This window comes from Capra hircus, chromosome 4 (genome assembly GCF_001704415.2).
Source record: "Capra hircus breed San Clemente chromosome 4, ASM170441v1, whole genome shotgun sequence".
In the NCBI taxonomy this organism is placed as follows: Eukaryota; Metazoa; Chordata; class Mammalia; order Artiodactyla; family Bovidae; genus Capra; species Capra hircus.
The window spans coordinates 76205768-76229930 of record NC_030811.1 but is presented as its reverse complement, the minus strand read 5'-3'; the positions used below and the strand labels follow the sequence as shown (position 1 = coordinate 76229930).

Sequence of the window (24163 nt, the reverse complement as noted above, 5' to 3'; positions counted from 1 at the left end):
ATCCAAACACTCAAATATATCTTTTTAAAAAGTGTTGAAAGACACTGCCTGGCTTTATGTGGCAGCTGTTTTGAGATGGCATTTGGCTTCACCTCTCTGATTGTGGTCTTGGAGGTACAAAAGGGAAATTGGACCACTACAGTTGTAGAGTAGTACATACTGATGTTCAGATGTAACTATCAAAGGTTTAAATCATCACAATTATTTACTATTTTTAATATTTTGGCCACTGTTTCCACTCATCATTTGTCTTTTCTGTCAACTTTCATGGTTTATTGAATATTCCTTTATTCCTGCTTCCTGTTTTTTTTGTTTATTTGTTTGTTTCCTGCCTAACTGAGTTTTGTGTTGTGCTAACAAATCTATTTTGATATTTCTTTTAGTTTATATTATGCATAGTGTTAAGTTTTAATACATATATCTAAGTTTGTGGGGTTTTATATGAAAAAGCCTTATAAAATATATTAACTTTTAATAGACAGCTTTAGTGGAATGTTTTGGATATTTGAGAGATAGCATAGTGAATTGGTTAAGAGTACAGAATTGAGCATCAGCGTACTTGGGTCTGAATCCCGGCACAGCCACTTACTAAGCTCTTTACTTTCAAATTAGTTATTTCACCTCTATGTATTTTGGTTTTCTGCAAAATGGAATAATGATGATGTTAACTCAGATGGTTGTCATGAGAATTCAATGAGTTAAAACATAACATAGATAAAGTACTTAATACAGTGTCTGGCATAGCTAACTCTGTTGTAGTGTTGATGATGATGATGTTGATAGAGGTAAATGAAACACAGGAAAGATAATTTGACAAGTCCTAAACCTCATGCACTGGAGAAGGAAATGGCAACCCACTCCAGTGTTGTTGCCTGGAGAATCCCAGGGACGGGGGAGCCTGGTGGGCTGCTGTCTATGGGGTCGCACAGAGTTGGACACGACTGAAGTGACTTGGCAGCAGCATCAAACCTCCCAGTTAACTTGACTGAGACTCTTTCATTATTCACAACACAGGGATGGTGGGTTTTTTTTTTTTTTTTTTTTTTTGCTCAAGAAGATTGTGAGAATCAAGTGGGCATAATAAATACTCAACAGTATTCTTTATGTATCATTTTATATGGAATGGCTATTTTTAAATAGTATTGTTAATTTCATTATCCTAAGTTTGATACAGAGAAGATAGAAATCCATATTATCTGATTGTTGAATGAATTGATAATATAGTTATCATTTGACCTTCCTTTCTTAGTTGGCTCAGAGGTTAAAGTGTCTGTCTCCAATGCAGGAGACCCGGGTTCGATCCCTGGGTCGGGAAGATCCCCTGGAGAAGGAAATGTTAACCCACTCCAGTATTCTTGCCTGGAAAATCCCATGGACAGAGAAGCCTGGTAGGCTACAGTCCATGGGGTCACAAAGAGTCGGACACGACTGAGCAACTTCACTTTCATTTTCGCTTTCTTAGTTTGGACTACAAGACCACAATTTTCCCTTAAAACTTCATTTTAGTTTGATAATGTTTATGTATAATAACTAGACTTTATGAGAAAAAGTTCTTTTTGTGTAGGAAGGCAGATTAATTTATAGCAATATCTCTCTAAGAAAGGTATTTTGGGGTCTACTTTTTGTTCTTTGTTTAAATAGCTCCTTCTCTTAACAAGCAAGCTGTACAGTTTAAATGAGTCTATTTTTCACTCTTTGTGCTATTACCATAAATATAAATCAGACCTTCAATATTTAAACTATGGTGCCCTAAGTTTAATTGTTTCAGTTAGTATCTGATACAATGCATTATATATGGCCCTCAATGAATTTTCTGTTTCTTGAAAGTAATTTTATTGATTGATTGGTTAAAATAGTTATATTATTGTGGCAAAGAGAGTTGTATTTTTGCTTGCTTTCATTTGCTTTGAGGATATTTTTTTAGCTTCCTACAGGATAAAATATTTAGTGTTTAATGAACAAAGTAAATTTTTACCTTTTTCTAGTAAAAAGCTTTTTCTAGCTTTTTCTAGTAAACTTTAGCTTTTTTAGTAAATTTTTAGTATTTTTTTAAAATACATAAGGAATGTCTTAAAGGCTTTATTTGATTGTGGGGAGAGTCTAATCAAAAGTTCCTCCTTTGCCAATTCAATTAAGTTTCAAATATTCTTTCAATATTTATCTTTTGGTATTCCCTAAAACAGCCTCACTGTTTATAAAAAGCTAGAGTATTCATACTTGTCTGCTTTATGGAAATACTCGGAGAATTTGAAGCTATGCATAAAGCAACTTTTCATAAAGAAATTTTGTAGGTAAAGGATAATTTTTTTAGAAATAGGAAACCTTTACTGGTACACTGAAGAATGCAAAGCCTGTGTATCCTCACAAATCTGAATGTATGTAAAATATCTGTCCTTCTTTAACAGATTTATCGAAACTAGATTTAAAGTAAACCTGTGAATCCATAATTAGTGGAAAAGAAATTGTAGTAGATAAGAAGTAATTGGGTGTATTTAATATATCTAATAAAAGTCCATTAAAAAAGAAAATTCTATACTTCAAATCCAGATGGCAAAGTAATTCTAGTGTACTTACAATAATAACCTCTAGGTACTTTTATTTCTCTTTTCATATTTTAGTGTTCTTGAAACTCAATTCTTATTAGATAATATTTTGCACTCAACAGTTTTTTAAGGAAGTGTTAAGATTGAATAATACTGATGCCAATGTGTTGAGAAAGATGTTCTGTCTTTAAATACCTCAGTGTAGTGCTTGAATCTGACCCTGGGCAAAACTGTGGCATGCCTTCCTGGTGATTTAGTTTTTATGTCAACAACTTTATATTAACAATCACTTTATGCTTATAAAATATTTGCTTAAAATACTATAAACATAGTCTGGAGTTCTTAATTAGATATCTTCATTAATTAGACATCTTCATTTTACATTGTGCTCAGTATTTGAGACATAAATGCATACTAAATTTTGTTAGGGAAGCTTAGACATAAATATAAAAGTATTTCCATTTTGCTCAATGTAAAACTACTGACATTCGATGTAAAGGGGAAAAATTCTAGAAATAATAGTTTATTTACTGCATTAACAGATGAGAGGAGAAAAATAAAATCAGATAAAGTATATGCTAAAATTTAGAACCCATTCATGATTTAAACAGCAGCAACAACAAAACAGATATGAAATAAAAGGGAACTTCCTTAGTCTAACAAAAAGGGATCTAGAAGATCTGTATAGCAAACATCATACTTAATGATGCAGTGTTGTAAGCTTTCCCTCTGAGAACAGGAATTAGATAAGGATGCTTACTTGTAACCTCGTCACTTCTATTCACTGTTGAATTGGAGGCCTGAGCTGAATAAGCCAAGAAAGAGCAAGAAAAACAATGAGAATTGGAAAGGAAGAAATGAAACTATCACTTGTAAACAATATAATTATGCATATAGAAAAATTATTCTAATTCAAGTAAGTTATTAGAATTAAGTGAGTTTAGTGAGGTTTTGGATTTACGGTTAAATACAAAAGCCAATTAACATGAAATGATGTTTAAAAAATACCTTTTATAATGATATTTAGAAAACAAAATATGAATAAATTTAACAAAATATGAAGAACTCTACGTAGAAAATATAAAACATTATTAGGAGAAAGTAAAGAAGATCTAAATAAATGAAGGAATATAATGGATCTGTTCTACAGAGAACACACTGTTGCCCATAATCATGTAAGTAGAGCTGGGGAGTTGAAGTCAGTAAGCTGATTGCATGCTGTACATTAGTTGCTCACTAATTCTGTTGGTACCATTTTCACTTTTTATTAGCCTTCATTTTATACTGATTTGAATCTTTCTCTTACTAGACTGTGACTGTAGATAAACTACAGGGAAGTTCTGTTAATATATCTACTGAAGATGGTTTGCTGAAAGTCAAGTATCTTTATACAGAATCATCGTTTCTGTCTTCTGCTGCTGGGGATATTACATTAGGAAGTGTTCATGGTAAGATGACAAAGGCCTAATATGTCTTAGATATGCCATGTAACAAATTTTAAGGGATGACTCTGTTTCTTTGTAGTTGAAGCAGGATCTGCAGATTAGGAAGGTGTCCCTCTAAATAATTAATTACAAACTAATCATTTTTTAAAACCCACAAAATAAAGTGACTCACAGTGTACTGAATTTTATTTTGTCAAGAAATTGAATATCATGTTGTTATACATGAAGCTAGAAATAATTCTGATTTTTAATGCATTTCCTTGTAGAATGGAACAAACAAAGAAATGTGTGCAGGACTATTCAGAGGAAAGCATGATGAAGTGAAAGCAGTGTTAAAAAATAAAGAGGGATTCTGAGTGTTTTATGTTATGATAGGAAAGCTAAGGATGAAATAAACATTTGTGTGAGAGATTATAGCAATTCAGTGATACTCAGTTTAGTTCAGTTCAGTCGCTCAGTCGTGTCCGACTCTTTGGACCCCATGAATCGCAGCACGCCAGGCCTCCCTGTCCATCACCAACTCCCGGAGTTCACTCAGACTCACATCCGTCGAGTCGGTGATGCCATCCAGCCATCTCATCTTCTGTCGTCTCCTTCTCCTCCTGCTCCCAATCCCTCCCAGCATCAGAGTCTTTTCCAATGAGTCAGCTCTTCGCATGAGGTGGCCAAAGTACTGGAGTTTCAGCTTTAGCATCATTCCTTCCAAAGAAATCCCAGGGTTGATCTCCTTTAGAATGGACTGGTTGGATCTCCTTGCAGTGCAAGGGACTCTCAAGAGTCTTCTCCAACACCACAGTTCAAAAGCATCAATTCTTCGGCCCTCAGCTTTCTTCATAGTCCAACTCTCACATCCATACATGACCACAGGAAAAACCATAGCCTTGACTAGACGGACCTTAGTCGGCAAAGTAATGTCTCTGCTTTTGAATATGCTGTCTAGGTTGGTCATAGCTTTTCTTCCAAGGAGTAAGCTAATTTTGGCTAAAATACTTAAGTGCATTAGTACTAGCACCAGGTCCCCTCAGTGCCCCGCTATTTTCAGTGTTCTTTAGTTAAATACAATCTTACAACTTTCAAAATATGTCTCTGCAGGTAAATAATGTTACTTAGTTAACTTTTGTGTTATAGAAAGAAAAGAGAACATAATGGTGAAGTAACATGGCAGAGGACATGTTGGTGTTTAGTGTCACTCAGCATGCTTTTTAATTTCCACATAGCGGGTGATGTAAGTCCAGGCATGTTTTCTGAAATATATATGGATATTAATAGAATTCAGAATCTGTTATCCTGGCAGGTAGTGTATACACATCTGCTAAATTCCTTTTGGACCATTTTCCAGGAGTTACAAACAAGCTTTTGCTGTGCATAGTCCACACCCTTTTAACTTCTATAGGAAGGCTGAATATTGTTGTCTGTATACTTTGGTGAAACTTCCAGATTTTTATTTTCAGCATGAGTTATTAAGTAGTATTAGAAAACCTGACTAGTGCTAGCCATGCTGTATAGCAAACTGGCAAGTAGTCTTACAGTTAAAAAGAAAACTAAAAATATGAGTACTTAAATGCTTGAAATAATTCTTGAACCTCAATTTCATAGTTAAACCTTGTCAATGATTCTTGTAGGTTTAAAGTATTGAGACCAGAATCGCTTGTGTCCAGTAGAGCTGTACCTAAATAAAGCAAATCGTTTTCATACTTATTCATCGGGTTTTTGTGTAAGCATTGCATTTCTAACTGTCAATTGTAACTAAAAGTGCTGTACTTAATATATTAAGTAACTTTTAGTGGAAAAGCAGTTCCTTACCATATTACATGTTGATTAACACTCAGGATAAGAACAGCTCTCCTCTCTTCAGAGAGGCCCAAGTTTCTTGCCTTTCCCTTCTGTGCCATACCTAGTTCCATCCTTGTCCCAAGGGATTATATGCACATGTTCCTTGAGTCTGGAGTGTGAAGATGGGATGGGTACAGAAGAGTAGCCAGTGTTCTAGCCCTACATCCTAATAAGCTTAAAGATAGAGTCATGACTGGGGGGGAGGAAGTCTCTGTTCTAGCTATGGAGTTTGGTAGGGAGAGATACCTCCCAAGGATCACCCTAAGCTGGAACGCTAAATATATATTCCAGTGAATTCTTTGTTGTAAGTGGTGATGGTCATATAATGCAAATTAGATCCATGTTTTGGTTGTATTTAAATAAACTAGCTTGGGAATCTTTTATGGGAAAATAGATTGCTACTTCTAAACAACAGACTGGTTCCAAATAGGAATAGGAGTACGTCAAGGCTGTATATTGTCACCCTGCTTATTTAACTATATGCAGAGTACATCATGAGAAATGCTGGGCTGGAAGAAGCACAAGCTGGAATAAAGATTGCTGGGAGAAATATCAATAACCTCAGGTATGCAGATGACACCACCCTTATGGCAGAAAGTGAAGAAGAACTAAAGAGCCTCTTGATGAAAGTGAAAGAGGAGAGTGAAAAAGTTGGCTTAAAGCTCAACATTCAGAAAATGAAGATCATGCATCTGGTCCCATCACTTCATGGGAAATAGATGGGGAAACAGTGGAAACAGTGTCAGACTTTATTTTGGGGGCCTCCAAAATCACTGCAGATGGTGACTGCAGCCATGAAATTAAAAGACACTCCTTGGAAGAAAAGTTATGACCAACCTAGATAGCATATTGAAAAGCAGAAACGTTACTTTGCCAACAAATGTCCGTCTGGTCAAGGCTATGGTTTTTCCTGTGGTCATGTATGGATGTGAGAGTTGGACTGTGAAGAAAGCTGAGTGCTGAAGAATTGATGCTTTTGAACTGTGGTGTTGGAGAAGACTCTTGAGAGTCCCTTGGACTGCAAGGAGATCCAACCAGTCCATTCTGAAGGAGATCAGCCCTGGGATGTCTTTGGAAGGAATGATGCTAAAGCTGAAACTCCAGTACTTTGGCCACCTCATGCAGAGTTGACTCATTGGAAAAGACTCTGATGCTGGGAGGGATTAGGGGCAGGAGGAGAAGGGGATGACCGAGGATGAGATGGCTGGATGGCCTCACCGACTCGATGGACGTGAGTTTGGGTGAACTCCGGGAGTTGGTGATGGACAGGGAGGCCTGATGTGCTGCGATTCATGGGGTCTCAAAGAGTCAGATATGACTGAGCAACTAAACTGAACTGAACTGAACTGAACTGAACTGAACTGAAGCATCTTAAAGAAAATAAACTCATAAGAATATATATATTCTAAGACCTGCCTGTTCAGGATTTGTTTAGTTTGGGTTCTTTTTCATAAGGTAGATTTTTGTTTTATAACTCCAACATACAGATGTTGTAAAAGCCTTTTATACCACAAACATCATAATGATAACTGTCTTCAGATACATGAATTTGGAGCCCTTGAGTCAGTAGGAGTGTGTGTGTACACTAAGTTGCCTCAGTTGTGTCTGAATCTTTGTGACCCGAGGGAGGATAGCCTGCCAGACTCCTCTGTCCATAGAATTTTCCAGGCAAGAATACTAGAGTGGGTTTCCTTGCCCTCCTCCAGGGGATCTTCCTGACCCAGGGATCAAACCCAATCTCTCTTATGTCTCCTGCATTACCACTGCCTGAGGAGCCCATCCGTAGGTGGGTGGGCGTTTGTGTGAAAGTGTGTTGAAACCAAACACTTATTGTGTGCTTCAGTGAGTCTGCTTCTTTTACTTACTGGATAATTGGCTGTTTACAAATGAACAATACAAAACTTAGAAATGTCTAATTGTTTGCTCTCAGTTATAAGTTGATTAGTGGAAGAGCAAGTATTCAATCCAGATTTCTTGACTTTTAGGGAGATGTTTTAAAACAGTGTTTGTACATAGCCATGGTGAATTTCTTGATTGCAACCCAGATTCTATCATCGTTTTAAGGGCTTCCTGGGTTGCTCTACACATGCTCCTCTAGGCAAACAACACTATAACACAGATGCACTGCTTCAGCTAGGTTCTAAATTGTAAACTCCAGTTTCAGGATCATTTATTATGCCTTAAATGAGTTTGTGGTATTCCATAGAGTGTCTGGCTGGAAAAGGCAATGGCAACCCACTGTGGTATTCTTGCCTGAAAAATTCCATGGATGGAGGAGCCTGGTAGGCAGCAGTCCATGGGGTCACGAAGAGTCGGACATGACTGAGCGACTTCACTTTCACCTTTCACCTTCATGGTTTGGAGAAGGAAATGGCAGCCCACTCCAGTGTTCTTGCCTGGAGGATTCCAGGGTCAAGGGAGCCTGGTGAGCTGCCGTCTGTGTGGTCGCACAGAGTCAGACACGACTGAAGCGACTTAGCAGCAGCAGCAGCAGAGTGTCTGGGTTCAGCTTAGCTCCGTGGAGCCATTCAGGTACTCAGTTCATTCTATAAAAGTGTTGCTGCTATCTTCAGTGTGTGGCTTCGAAGGGTTCCTTCCATAAAGAAAGAGGGAGCTTGAAATTTATTTTTTGTCTATGTATTCTTTTTGTTCATATACTCTGATGCAAACCAGTACCGCTAAATACTTTAAAGAGGATGCTCAGTAATGAAGAAAGGGAAAATGAAAGGAGTAATAAGTCTTTCTTGGCCTTGCAAATTGACTCCTATATGTAGAGAAAAGAAAAAACAAATCTATCTTAAATGTTTTTTGAAATGAAAATTTTAAGTATAGCTAGCTGTAAGAAAATGAGTTATCTAACTAACTAGTAATATTTACTGTTTGTAATGTTGCTGCTGCTGCTAAGTCGCTTCAGTCATGTCCAACTCTGTGCAACCCCATGGACGGCAGCCCACCAGGCCCCCCCGTCCCTGGGACTATCCAGGCAAGAACACTGGAGTGGATTGCCATTTCCTTCTCCAGTGCCTGAAAGTGAAAAGTGAAAGTGAAGTCGCTCAGTCGTGTCCGACTCTTAGCGACCCCATGGACTGCAGCCTACCAGGCTCCTCCGTCCAAGGGATTTTCCTGGCAAGAGTACTGGAGTGGGTTGCCATTGCCTTCTCCATTGGTAATGTTAAATACCGCACGATTGCACTTATTTCACACGCTAGTAAAGTAATGCTCAAAATTCTCCAAGCCAGGCTTCAGCAATACATGAACTGTGAACTTCCAGAGTTCCAGCTGAATTTAAAAAAGGCAGAGGAACCAGAGATCAAATTGCCAACATCCCTTGGAACATCAAAAAAGCAGGAGAGTTCCAGAAAAAAACATCTATTTCTGCTTTATCGACTATGCCAAGCCTTTGACTATGTGGATCACAACAAACTGGAAAATTCTGAAAGAGATGGGAATACCAGACCACCTGACCTGCCTCTTGAGAAATCTGTATGCAGGTCAGGAAGTAACAGTTAGAACTGGACACGAAACAACAGACTAGTTCCAAATCAGGAAAGGAGTACGTCAAGGCTGTATATTGTCACCCTGCTTATTTAACTATATGCAGAGTACATCATGAGAAATGCTGGGCTGGAAGAAGCACAAGCTGGAATCAAGATTGCCAGGAGAAATACAATAACCTCAAATATGCAGATGATACCACCTTTATGGCAGAAAACAAAGAAGAACTAAAGAGCCTCTTGATGAAAGTGAAGAGAGTGAAAAAGTTGGCTTAAAAGTCAACATTCAGAAGATGAAGATCATGGCATCTGGTCTCATCACTTCATGGCAAATATATGGGGAAACAATGGAAATGGTGACAGACACTATTTTGGGAGACTCCAAAATCACTGAAGGTAGTGACTACAGCCATGAAATTAAAAGACGCTTGCTCCTTGGAAGGAAAGTTATGACCAACCTAGACAGCATATTAAAAAGCAGAGATGTTGCTCTGCCAACAAAAGTCCATCTAGTCAAAGCTATGGTTTTTCCATTAGTCATGTATGGATGTGAGAGTTGAACTGTAAAAAAAGCTGAGCGCCGAAGAACTGATGCTTTTGAACTGTGGTGTTGGAAAAGATTCTTGAATATCCCTTGGACTGCAAGGAGATCCAACCAGTCCATCCTAAAGGAAATCAGTCCTGAATAGTCATTGGAATGACTGATGCTGAAGCTGAAACTCCAATACATTGACTACCTGATGCGTAGAACTGACTCACTGGAAAAGATCCTGATGCTGGGAAAGATTGAAGGCAGGAAGAGAAGGAGATGACGCAGGATGAGATGGTTGGATGGCATCACCAACTCAACGGACATGAGTTTGAGTAAACTCGGAGTTGGTGATAGACAGGGAGGCCTGGCATGCTGCCATCCATCGGGTTGCAGAGTCAGACACGATTGAGCGACTAAACTGAACTGAATGTTGAATCACATATATTAAGTATGCATGCCTTCTAATACAGAAGAAACTAGTGTATTCATTGATTCAACAAAAATTCCCTAATGTTCTGGCACTGAGAATCTAGTGGGAGAATAAGTACTTGAATAGTTTGTGTTCAGATATAAAATTTTATGACAGTTAACTATCTTTTGATTTTCTTCTAAGTTATCAAAAATTAGATTCTTAGTAAAGTGTAGTTTGTTGTATTCTGCTATTTGAATATTTGTGATTTTTAAAGAATTCTGTATTTATATGTATTCTAATAAATATATTTTTAGAATATTTATAAGTATATAGTATCTTGACTCAGAAAAGCTTCCTTGAAATGGTTTGCTGGGATTGGTTTTACTTACAATTTAAATAAATTAATTGGGTTTAATATATAGGAGTACTTGACAGTCATTTTAGTGTTTTATATTTAGCTTATGTTATTTTTTGGAATAAATGATTAATGAATAAAACTATTTAAAATATTTAAACTCTCTGTATAACTTAGAGTCTTATTTTAGGCTCTTTGGGAACATACATTAATAAATTGATGACTGTTTGTTCCCATTTTTCTGTACTTCAGAAGTCCTTTGTTGCCAAAAGATTTAGCAATATACATGCTAAATGCTTTCTTAAATAACTTTGGATTTTAGAAACTTTCACAAAAGTAAAAGTTACATAAACTGTGCAAATATAATTGATTATTTTATAGCACTCAAAATTTCATAAAGAAATGTTTCAGTTTTCTCTAAGAAGAACATATAAGCTCTGGTAAATTTATAAGTCTGCCTTATGAATTTAGAAACTCAGAAATACAAAATTCTAAAGGAAAGAAACTCTTATTGGATTAAATGGGATTCTTCATAAGCTTATGAAAATGCTTTGTTCTAATTTTAGTGTTTATTCTTAAGTTCATTAAGTTTGATTGTCATCTGACACATAATTTATGTTAATATTGAATCTGGACAATTAAAACTTTTTTATATGAAGTTATAGCTTCCTCTGTGGTACAGATAGCATAGATTTTTTCTTTTCACGATTTAGACATGTGATAAATATGCTGCTATTCCATGCAGTGTTTGGACCTGCTCATTTCCTTGGAGGGACTGGACTCCTTCCTTAAAGGTGATAATGCCATTTTCAGTGTATGGCCTCCAAGCTTCCACTAAAAGAAGAGAGATCATAGAGGATCATATGAGAAATTTGTTAGCCAGAATGTTTTCAAATGACCTTAACTATGGAAGTCTGAGATAAAGAGCCTAGTGTGTTCTAAGGAAGGAGAAAGGCACACAAGTATTAGTGGGTACTGGCATGTGTCACATCTTGTATTTATAATTTTCGTTCAGTCGCTAAGTCGCTTCTAACCCCTTGTGAACGGCAACATGCAAGGCTCCCCTGTCCTTCACTATCACCCAGAGCTTGCTCAGGTTCACATCCATTGAATCATTGATGCTGTCTAGCCATCTCGTCCTCTGGTGTCCTCTTCTGTTGCCTTCAGTCTTTACGAGCATCAGGGGCTTTTCTAGTGAATCGTCTCTTCATGTCAGATGGCCAGAGCATTGGAGCTTCAGCATGTGTTCCTCCAGTGAATATTCAGGGTTGATTTCCTTAAGGATTGACTGGTTTGATCTCCTTGCAGTCCAAGGGACCCTCAAGAGTCTTCTCCAGCACCAAATTTGAAAGCATCAGTATTTAAAATTGCTCTTTCTCAAATGTCTGTGAGTTCTTCCTCTTTTACACACCCCCTTGGTATTCTCCAGCATTTCATCCTGTTTCATTGTTCTTTCAGTTCTTTCTTTTCCTTGGACATCTTATACACTTTTGAGTCTCAACTACCATTGTATTCCAATAATTCAAATTTGTATCTCTAGCCCTGACTTCCAACTTACACATCCATCTGCTTAGTAGACATAGCCATTTGGATCCTTATAGTCTTCTCTGATGACTTCATGTTTCTAACTTTTTTCCTCGTATTTTCCCAGCCCCCACCCCCAACCTCATCCATAATGTATTCCTCCTCTTTTATTTCCATTTGCAGATTCTAATATTACCATGTACGTTATTTCCCAAGCTAGAAATCCAGAAGTAATCCTGAATTTCTGTCACCTTCCACATTTAGTCAACACCAAGTTTAGATAGGTTTTAGGTGGCTCAGTGGTAAAGAATCCGCCTACCATTGCAGGAGATGCAGGAGACACAGGTTTGATCCCTGGGTTGGCAAGTCCTTTTAGAGGAGGAAATGGCAGCCCACTCAGTATTCTTGCCTGGCGAATCCTATGGAAAGAGGAGCCTGGCAGGTACAGTCCATGGGTTTGCAAAGAGTCAAACATGACTGAGCTGCACGAGCACAATCACCTAAATATTTCTTTCAATCTATCCCATCTTTTTCTTAGAAATTTCTGCTCTTCTAATTAAGATTCTTGTCAGTTCTTGCCTCACCTCTAGCAATAAATTTGCTTCCAGTCTTGCCTTCTTCAAATTCATTGTCCTAACTATTGTGTGAAAGTGCAAGTGCTAGTCACTCAGTCGTGTCCGACTCTTTGTGACTCCATGGACTTTACAGTCCATGGAATTCTCCAGGCCAGAATACTGGAGTGGGTAGCCTTTCCCTTCTCCAGGGGATTTTCCCAACCCAGGGATCGAACCCAGGTCTCCCACATTGCAGGTAGATTCTTTACCAGCTGAGCCACCAGCGAAGCCCAACAATACTGGAGAGGACAGCCTATCCCTTCTCCAGCGGATCTTCCTGACCCAGGAATCAAACCAGGGTCTCCTGCATTGCAGGTGGATTCTTTACCAACTGAGCTATTAGGGATTATATGGTTGTTTATTAGAAAAGCACATTGAACACAGCATTGTCTTACCCAAACCCCTTCCTAATCAGTGACTTAGCTACTATCTTTTTTTGACCTTATGCTTTGTGTTCTAGAATTATACAATCTCTTACTTCTTTCTGTATACATTCATACCTGTTTCATACTGCTAAGTTTTTGATCAGAGCCCTTGATCATACTCTTCGGTTACGGTGTTTCTAAAATGTTTTTCCCAGCTTTCTTTATCTCGTTTACTTTTAGTAATCTTTTCATACTCAGCTAAAGCAGCCTTTCTCCGTCTCTGGCCTTCCATTGACCCATAAATTCTTGCCTGATTATAAACTCTTCAATAGCAGGGATCATGTTTTATTTACCTCTATATGCTTTGCATTTAGCCATGTGCTTGCAAGTAGAAAATTCTTTCTGCTCCCCCAAGCTTCCCCTTAAAAAAAAAGCACAAAAAGGATTTAACCTTTATGGATATTTTATTTCTCTGTTTGGATAATGAGAGTATGTGTGCTGTTTTTTACTAAAATCACATTTATTTTAGTGAAGAAAAATAAACTATTTGTCTTTAAATTGATAGCTAATTCTTCCTCCGATCCTATTGGAATGAAGAGTGGCTAGCTAAGGAGAACTATTTATTTTCTCAAACATTGGGTTTTGTGGAAAAATTAAGTAACTAGAAAGAAGAGTAAGCACACATAATTATTACAGATCATGTGGCATCTGCTTCATTGAAAGGAGAGCTTTTACAAAGATCTACTTCTCTCAGATAGTTGATTTATTTATTGTTTTCACCATCTGATGATGGAAAAAGGTAAAACCAAATTACAGAAAACTGTGCTAGTAATGTCCATTTGGTTGATCTGGATACTTTAAAATAGTCTGTCTTCTTCCACAAAGTATTTGAGAGAAGAGTTCCATGTTGTGTATTTTAATGACCTTGGAATATTTCTGTTTAGAGATTTTCTAAACAATTTGATGAGTTGAGAATATTTTTTCGTTTATTGTGTTAAAAGTCCTTTAGCACTAACAAAAATATTTTGATATATTCCTTATATTTACAGATTGTCTTTATTTCCATAGTTTTATTATCCCTTTATGCTTTTCCTGTACAGAACTCTAACATTCAAGAGAGATGTAGTTTGAGACTGTATAGATTCTGCTATAATTTAACTAACTTCCCTGGTGGCTCAGATGGTAGAGCGTCTACCTACAATGCAGGAGACCTGGGTTCAATCCCTGGGTCAGGAAGATCTCCTAGAGAAGGAAATGGCAACCCACTCCAGTATTCTTGCCTGGAAAATCCCATGGACAGAGGAGCCTGATAGGCTATAGTCCATGAGGTTGCAAAGAGTCAGACACAACTGAGCGACTTCACTTTATAATTTAACTAGTCCTTTTTTTAATTTTTTTTTTATGAAACTGAAACTTTTTTTTGGCTCTAAAACCATTGTTTTCTTGATCACTTATATCACACTCACTACTGACTTTTTGAAAAAGACCACATTTTTTATTTTTGTTTAAAAAAGTAAACTTTTACTGCATTCATTGGAGACTAGTTTAGTAAAGCTCCTTTTGTCTTGCTGAATGGCTGAACTCATTAACTAAATGACTGACTATAGAACTATGTCAGTGTTTTTATTGTTGCTGTTTTATTAATAGTTAAAATCACAAATATCAGAGGTCTCCTTTATCTTATTTTTAAGGTGTTCATAAGGTGAAAACAGTAAAGAATTCTGAGTGTCTGACACTAGCTTAATCTTCCTAAAGATTAGGAAGGAAGGAATATTAGATGGTTTTCTTGTGTTCTTCTCATCTTGAAATTCTTCTTTGACTCCTTTGGTATAGGACAAAGTCAGTAGACTAAACACTCTATGATTCTTCTACAAATTTGTTTTTACCTATTTTTCCAAACTATATTTGAACATAGGTTCAAATAATAATAGTATTTACTATGTACAGGGCAATATGCTAAGCTCTCAAAATATAATGCTAAGTAAGAAAACTTAATCCCTGTCCTCATAGACTGGGCTAATTGCTCTAACTTAACTGATGAGCATGATTTAAATATAGCACAGATAGTTAACTCCTTTTTACCTTTGCTTACATACCTTTTCAACAAAATCGTTCCCCCTCAGCATCAAACTTTACTCATATTTCAAACTTAGACTCTGATGAAATCTCCAATATGATTCTCTCCCTGTTCATGCCACATCATTTTAGTCTGCTTCCTCGGAATGGTTATGGAACCTAATACATACTATTCAGTTACAACATTAACTTAAAATGATTAATAAACACTCATTTTTAACTTTTCGTGTATGTATATCCCTAGATAGCCTATAAGGTTTTGAATGGCCAGTCTATCCTCTGCACCCCCGCAAGTGATTTGTGTCCTTCCCACATACAAAATACACTCCCTTCCTTTCAAGGTTCCCAGAGTCTCATCCTATTGCATATCTGCTCAGAGTCCAGAATGTCTACACCAAAATCAGATCCAGATGTAGATGAGCCTCCTCGGGTACAGTTGCTTAGGTCTAACTCCTCAAGTATAGTTCTCAGTCTTAAGACCTGTTCTCTAACCTCCTCAACCCCCACACACCACCTGCACACTAAGCATACAGTGATGGGATACACATAGGATAATTGCTATAGACTTTCCTGTTTAAAGGGGAGAAAAACAAGGGGCACAAAGGAGTCATTGGTCCATAATGATTTTGAAATTTAGGTAGGAAAACATTGGAGGTTCTTTGATTAGATCTCATGGCTTTGTGATAATTCTTTAGGTTTCCAGGCTTTGCCCTCTGAGCTCTTGGTTTCTCCCTTTGAGTCATCCTGCCTTTTTCATGAAATGTAGCATGTGTTTGCAGCTAAGGAATTTTCTTAGTCTGCTTCCTGCCAGCAGAATTTTGGGACTCTAGTGGTCTCATTTCACTTTGTACTGTTACTGTCCCTTTTGGTCGACGTTAGCAATGTGTTTGCTGATACAATTCTCACAAATTTGTCAGCATTCTATGAATCACATTGGTGTTTGTTCCATTAGATGAAGGCCACATCCAAGAATGTTTTCAAAATGTTTTCTGCAGAGAAATTAAGGTATGGTACTTGCAAGCTTTCTAGGGGACCTATTGCTTAATTGAGAGTATCTGTGAGATACCTTCAGCCAGTTTAATGGACTTTTTGTACAGCTAAATTAATACTGTGAGGTATCACTCTTAATCTTTCTGGAGTCCTGACAAAACATTTTACAGTCAATCCATCAGTTTCATTTTTAGGCCATGTTCTGGCGGTACACTGAATTCAGACTTTGTGTCGAGTTCAGTTCAGTCACTCAGCCGTGTCCGACTCTTTGCGACCCCATGAATCGCAGGACGCCAGGCCTCCCTGTCTGTCACCATCTCCCGGAGTTCACTCAGACTCACGTCCATCGAGTCAGTGATGCCATCCAGCCATCTCATCCTCGGTTGTCCCCTTCTCCTCCTGCCCACAATCCCTCCCAGCATCAGAGTCTTTACCAATGAGTCAACTCTTCACATGAGATGGCCAAAGTACTGGAACTTCAGCTTTAGCATCATTCTTTCCAAAGAAATCCCAGGGTTGATCTCCTTCAGAATGGACTGGTTGGATCTCCTTGCAGTCCAAGGGACTCTCAAGGGTCTTCTCCAACACCACAGTTCAAAAGATCAATTCTTGGGCGCTCAGCCTTCTTCACAGTCCAACTCTTACATCCATACATGACCACTGGAAAAACCATAGCCTTGACTAGATGGACCTTTGTTGGCAAAGTAATGTCTCTGCTTTTGAATATGCTATCTAGGTTGGTCATAACTTTTCTTCCAAGGAGTAAGCGTCTTTTAATTTCATGGCTGCAGTCACCATCTGCAGTGATTTTGGAGCCCCCCAAAATAAAGTCTGACACTGTTTCTACTGTTTCGCCATCTATTTCTCATGAAGTGATGGGACCAGATGCCATTATCATTTTCTGAAAGTTGAGCTTTAAGCCAACTTTTTCACTCTCCACTTTCACTTTCATCAAGAGGCTTTTTAGCTCCTCTTCACTTTCTGCCATAAGGGTGGTGTCATCTGCATATCTGAGGTTATTGATATTTCTCCCAGCATTCTTGATTCCAGCTTGTGTTTCTTCCAGTCCAGTGTTTCTCATGATGTACTCTGCATATAAGTTAAATAAGCAGGGTGACAATATACAGCCTTGATGGACTCCTTTTCCTATTTGGAACCAGTCTGTTGTTCCATGTCCAGTTCTAACTGTTGCTTCCTGACCTGCATACAGATTTCTCAAGAGGCAGGTCAGGTGGTCTGGTATTCCCATCTCTTTCAGAATTTTCCACAGTTTCTTGTGATCCACACAGTCAAAGGCTCTGGCATAGTCAATAAAGCAGAAATAGATGGTTTTGTGGAACTCTCTTGCCTTTTCCATGATCCAGCGGATGTTGGCAATTTGATCTCTGGTTCCTCTGCCTTTTCTAAAACCAGCTTGAACATCAGGAAGTTCACGGTTCATGTATTGCTGAAGCCTGGCTTGGAGAATTTTGAGCGTTACTTTACTAGCATGTGAGATGAGTGCAATTGTGTGGTAGTTTGAGCATTCTTTGGCATTGCCTTTCTTTGGGATTGGAATGAAAACTGACCTTTTCCAGTCCTGTGGCCACTGCTGAGTTTTCCAAATTTGCTGGCATACTGAGTGCAGCACTTTCACAGCATCATCTTTCAGGATTTGAAATAGCTCAACTGTAATTCCATCACCTCCACTAGCTTTGTTCATAGTGATGCTTTATAAGGCCCACTTGACTCCACATTCCAAGATGTCTGGCTCTAGATTAGTGATCACATCAACATGATTATATGGGTCGTGAAGATCTTTTTTGTCCAGTTCTTCGTGTATTCTTGCCACCTCTTCTTAATATCTTCTGCTTCTGTTAGGTCCCTACCATTTCTGTCCTTTATCGAGCCCATCTTTGCATGAAATGTTCCCTTGGTATCTCTAATTTTCTTGAAGAGATCTCTAGTCTTTCTCTAGTCTTTGTGTCGAAGCTATTCTTAACTTTCTCATCTTTTGCCATCTTGAGAAGCTGAGAATTTTCAAAATGATTCTTGTCCTGATTCTTTTTTTAAACTATCGTTTCTTTAGTTTATCTTACTTTGTTTGCATTTTACTGATGCTACAAGAAAAAATAGGCAGTGCCTACAACACTTTGACTCTGCTTGGCTATCTTCTTAGCTAGATCATTCAGTTCATTAGGCACATTTCCTACTTTCCACATTACTGAATGTGATAGTGTTGTGAAGTTTCTAATACTGCTTAACAAACATCTGCCTTCCTCCAGTTTCCAAAACACTTTTTCATTTCCATTTAAGCCCTTATATGAGAAGCACTCAAAGTCCAGCTTTCTACTAACACACTGTTCAGGCAATTTAGGCTTTCTCTTACCATGCTCCTAAAAAATCCTTCCAACCTATGCCTACTGCCAATTTCCAAAGCTGTTCCCATATTTTTAGTTATTTTTTGTGGCATCACCCCACATCCAGCTTTCAACATCTTTTCTAGTTACCTCTTCCTTTGTAACATATTTAGCAGCTAAAAATAGCAAACATTTATTTCTTATACTTTGGGTGGTCCGGAATCTGGGTATCACTTAACTGGGTCTTCTGCCTCAAGATCTCTCTTGAAGTTCTAATCAAGGTATCAGTTGGGACCATGGGTTTATTTGAAGGTTCAGCCAAAAGTGAGTCTGCTTCCTAGTTCACTCATGTTGTTGTTAGCAGGATTCAGTTCAGATTCTATTGGCTGGGGGCCTCTTTCATAAGGCACTCAGACAACATGGCTAGCTGGCTTCCATCACAGCAAAAGAGAGCTGGCAAGGCAGAAGCAAGAATCGTTTGTAACCTAGTCTTGAAAGTAACATCTCATTTGCCCTTACTCTGTTTGTTAAAAGCATCAGTAGGTCCAGCCTCCATATGAGTGAAGGAGCTCATACATGGGTATGAATGAGGCAGGGGTCATTGGAAGCCATCTTAGCAGCTTTGTGATCCTTGGCCACTATTTGCATGTGAATCTGCATTTACTGGGTTTGAAAATTGGAAGAGTATCTCGAACACACCAATGAAATAATATTTACTTAACCATGTAACAGGAGGATCTGCACAGCCTTGTAAATTACTGAAACTTGAAAATAATTTTATAAGCTTAACTTCACACAAACCAAGTTTTACTCCTACACAAGTGTACTGCTTGTTCATGTGCTCATGTGAAGTATGATGAAATATAAAACTTTCAGAGAAGGTTTTACAGTCAAAGCACATTTAACTGTTGGACAAATGAATCAAGTGCCTCCTTTCTTTGTCTTTCTTTTTCCCAGGTACTGATACATGTCAGTGTTTATAAGATACATGAAATTAAATAAAGTATTTTATTCATCCTGATTAATTCTGAGACAAAATTTATTCTTTTACTCTTCTTTTGTTGTTTTTGTTCAGTTGATAAGTCGTGTCTGACTCTTTGTGACTCCATGGACTGTAGGTTTCCAGGCTCCCTATCCTTCACTATCTCTCAGAGCATGCTCAAACTCATGTCCACTGAGTTGGTGATGCCATCCAACCATCTCATCCTCTGTCGCCCCCTTCTCCTCCTGCCCTCAGTCTTTCCCAGTTTCAGGGTCTTTTACAGTGAGTCAGCTCTTTGCATCAGGTGGCCAGAGTACTGGAGCTTCAGCTTCAGCATCAGTCCCTCCAATGAGTATTCAGGGTTGATTTCCCTTAGGATTGACTGGTTTGATCTCCTCACTGTCCAAGAGACTCTCAAGAGTTTTCTCCAGCACCACAGTTCAAAAGCATCAATTCTTCAGCATCAGCTTTCTTTATGGTCCAACTCACACATCCATACATGACTACTGGAAAAACCATAGCTTTGACTAGATGGACCATTGTCGACTAAGAGATGTCTCTGCTTTTGAATACATTGTCTAGGTTTGTCACAGCTTTACTTCCAAGGAGCAGGCATCTTTTAATTTCATGGCTGCAGTCAGTGTCCACAGTGATTTTGCAGCCCAAGGAAAGAAAATCTGTCACTGTTTCCACTTTTCCCCCATCTATCTTGCCATGAAATTATGTGACTGGATGCCATGTTCTTAGTTTTTTGAATGTTGACTTTTAAGCCAGCTTTTTTCACTCTCTTCTTTCATCCTCATCAAGAGGCCCTTTAGTTCCTCTTTGCTTTCTGCCATTAGAGTGGTATCAGCTACATATCTGCTGCTGCTGCTAAGTCGCTTCAGTCGTGTTTAACTCTGTGCGACCCCATAGATGGCAGCCCACCAGGCTCCCCTCTCCCTGGGATTCTCTGGGCAAGAACACTGGAGTGGGTTGCCATTTCCTTCTCCAATGCATGAAAGTGCAAAGTGAAAGTGAAATCTCTCAGTCGTGTCTGACTCTTAGTGACCCCATCGACTGCAGCCTACCAGGCTCCTCCGTCCATGGGATTTTCCAGGCAAGAGTACTGGAGTGGGGTGTCACTACATATCTGAGGTTGTTAATATTTCTCCTGGCAGTCTTGATTCCTAGTTGTGATTCATCCAGCTCGGTATACCACATGATGTACTCTGCATATAAGTTAAATAAGCAGAGTGAGAATATACAGCCTTGCCCGGTTTGGAACCAGTCTGTTGTTCCATGTCAAACTCTAACTGTTGCTTCTTGACTTGCTTCACAGGTTTCCCAGGAGGCAGGTGAGATGGTCTGATATTTCATTTCTTTAAGAATTTTCCACAGTTTGTTGTGATCCATACAATCAAAGACTTTAGTGTAGTCAATGAAGCAGGAGTAGATGTTTTTCTGAAATTTTCTTGCTTTTTCTATGACAATTTGATATCTGATTCCTCTGCCCTTTCTAAAACCAACTTGTACATCTGGAAGTTCTAGTTTCATGTACTGCTAAAGCCTGGCTTGGAGAATTTTGAGGATTACCTTGCTAGCATGAGAAGTGAGTGCAGTTGTATGGTAGTTTGAACATTCTTTGGCATTGCCCTTCTTTAAGACTGGAATGAAAACTGACCTTTTCCAGTCCTGTGGCCATTGCTGAGTTTTCCAAATCTGCTGACATATTGAGTCCAATACTTTCACAGCATCATCTTTTGGGATTTTAAATAGCACAGCTTCTTTCACTCTGTACCATTTTCTTTTTACTCCTTTTTTATTCTTCACTATAGTTTTAGAATTATGATAGTGCAGTAAATATAGGTGGTATAACTCTATGAGTAATTATCCCTTAAACACACATGAAGAAAAATACTGCTGTTTTTGATGTTGGAGGACGGCACTGGGAAGAATGGTTTCAGAGTCCTATGTTTATCCTAGAAAATATATTTTCATTGAAAGAAGGGAATATTTGAAGTTTTTTTTCTTTGTTAGTCATATTTCAATTATTTATTATTCCTGTTCCAAACCTTTTAAACTCTTGGCAGAAAAACCACTGAAATCTCACAGATAGGTTTGCCAAACTGGCCTGAAAAATAACAGTAATTACTTTTTTCCATGGATTATTTTAGTGTTATTTGGTTCAAAACTTGGCTTTGTGTGGTCTGATAAATATTGTGATGTTTAGGTTGAAAATGCGTAGTCAGTACATTTGAGTCTTTTTTTTTTTTTTTTACATTTTTTAACTTTTAGAAGAATCATTATTTTTCTTCCATGTTTCCCAGAAAGTACAGGGGTTTGTTTTGTTAGTTGTGCTGTAGTAGATTAAGTTAGAGTGGAAGAAGAGAGTTTGTATAAATGCCTAAAGCTATTTATTTTGTAGTTGCGCATAAATCTCTGACTAGGATTTTGATACTGAGAAAAATTGTGAATGACAATAATAATATTATTAAATAACCTTGTGGATATCTAACCGTGTTTTAGAACATTATTAATACATTTCTTTTCTGGATTATCCCTAATGTGTAAAGTTGTCTTTTTCTGTCTTTTGCAGGTAATATAACATTACGAAGCAAAATGGGTAACATCACAGTAGGTATGTGCTAAGTGGTTGTTGGTAAATTTTATATTCTTTTTAAAATAGCTATATTTGTAATATTTTATTAGAGTACATAAAATCTACAATTTAGCTGATGAGCCTAATAGTATCCTGATATACCAGTCAGATATAGGCAGACCCAGTATATGAACTGAAGATGAGATGGTTAGGTGGCATCACTGACCCAATGGGCATGAGTTTGAACAAACTCTGGGAGGTAATGAAGGACAGGGAAGCCTGATGTGCTGCAGTCCATGGGGTCACAAAGAGTCAGACATGACTTAGCGACTGAACAACAATAAATATATGAATTTGTGAAATTATTTCTAAAAGTTCATTAATTCATCATCCTATAAATTCTGTATAATTATAGTTTTGCTATCAGTCAGAATACTGTTAGAATTCTAATTTCACCACTTTCTATTCATGGAAAATTACCTAACTGCTCTGTACCTAAGCTTCCACCTCTGAAAAAAATAGAAATAACAGTAAGTACCTATCAAATGGTGTTCTTGTAAGGATTAAATGAGATATTTAAATACTTTAGCATAGCATCTGACATATGATCTGCTGCTAAGTCACTTCAGTCGTGTCCGGCTCTGTGCGATCCCATAGATGGCAGCCCACCAGGCTCCCCTCTCCCTGGGATTGTCCTGGCAAGAACACTGGAGTGGGCTGCCATTTCCTTCTCCAATGCATGAAATTGAAAAGTGAAAGTGAAGTCGCTCAGTCGTGTCCAACGCTCAGTGACCCCATGGACTGCAGCCCTCCAGGCTTCTCTGTCCATGGGATTTTCCAGGCAAGAATACTGGAGTGGAGTGCCATTGGCTTCTCCCTGACATGTGATAAGTACTCAATAAATAATAGCCATTTTAATTATTGTTATTGTTCTAATCCTAAGCCAGAGCTAACAGTGGCTAATAGTCCTTTAGACCTAATCATCATATGTGATGCTATGCCTTATGGGAATAAAAGTTCAGATTCCCAGATAGCTTAGATAGAGCTCTTCTCTATCCCTAGTTATACCTGCTTGCCTGTTAGGCGAAGGCAATCTGAGCTCTAAGAGTGGTGGTTGGTTTTTAGACCTTAGAGCGTAGGGGTCAGTGGTGGGAAACCAGGATCTTTGTTGAAGAGCTATGGCTTATTGCCAATATGAATGCCCCGGCTTCCTGGTTTTGTCCTTTTGACATTTTACATTTTCTTTTGTGTGTATGCTGATTGAAATGGTTAATATACTCAACAATCCTTTTCACTATCACTTCTTCTGGATTCTCAGAATTAAGGTGCACATCTCTTTTTAAATTTTCTGGACATTGTAACCTTTATGTTCAGTGAGGGATAAATAGAAGATAAAGGCTTCCTAAGTGATAGTTGTAAATCATTTTAACTGAAAACATGACAGGATTTACCTTTATCCCAGAGAGAAATCAAAATTTACTGCTGACTCTTCAGGCCATTCCATCAGAGGGTGCATCTAGGGTTAGTAAGGAAAGTTTCTAGGGTGAAAAAAAGATACACTAGTAAAAAGCTGAGCTATCTGGTTGGGGAGAGAGTTCTAGACATGGGTAGAGTTTGTAGCAGTAAGGGAAGGGGAGGAAAGAAAGGGAATATTTCAAATTGGGAAGCACAGTAAGTTTCACTGCCCACTAGCAGGCCCTTTAGGCAGATGAGAATTTGAGAAATACTTATATGATAATGCTAGTATTATTGTTGGGTGGAATTGTGGGAATGTAAAGGGAAAATCTTTCTTTCTAAAATTGGAAATAAATGCGTTATTACCCATACTGAAAAAGAATAGCAACAGCCAGGATGAAATGAACAGTAATTTACATCTTTGAAGATGGTTTCACACTGTATAAATGATTAACCGTACAAGTTTTAAGGGCTTCCCTGGTAGTTCAGCTGGTAAAGAATCTGCCTGCAATGCAGGAGACCTGGGTTTGATCACTGGGTTGGGAAGATACCCTGGAGAAGGGAAAAGCTACCCACTCCAGTATTCTCTCCTGGAGAATTCCATGGACTGTAAAGTCCATGGG

At 38.1% G+C, this 24163-nt stretch overlaps 1 protein-coding gene across 1 annotated transcript in view; it reads left to right on the top strand.

Annotated features, from left to right (window-relative positions):
* The window catches only part of FAM185A (family with sequence similarity 185 member A), a 74648-nt gene that overhangs the window by 13805 nt on the left and 36680 nt on the right, over nucleotides 1–24163 (top strand). The window contains exons 4-5 of the mRNA XM_005679100.3: nucleotides 3853–3991; nucleotides 22083–22124. Coding sequence (XP_005679157.2) covers nucleotides 3853–3991; nucleotides 22083–22124 — 181 coding nt within the window. The remainder of the gene's footprint in view (nucleotides 1–3852; nucleotides 3992–22082; nucleotides 22125–24163) is intronic.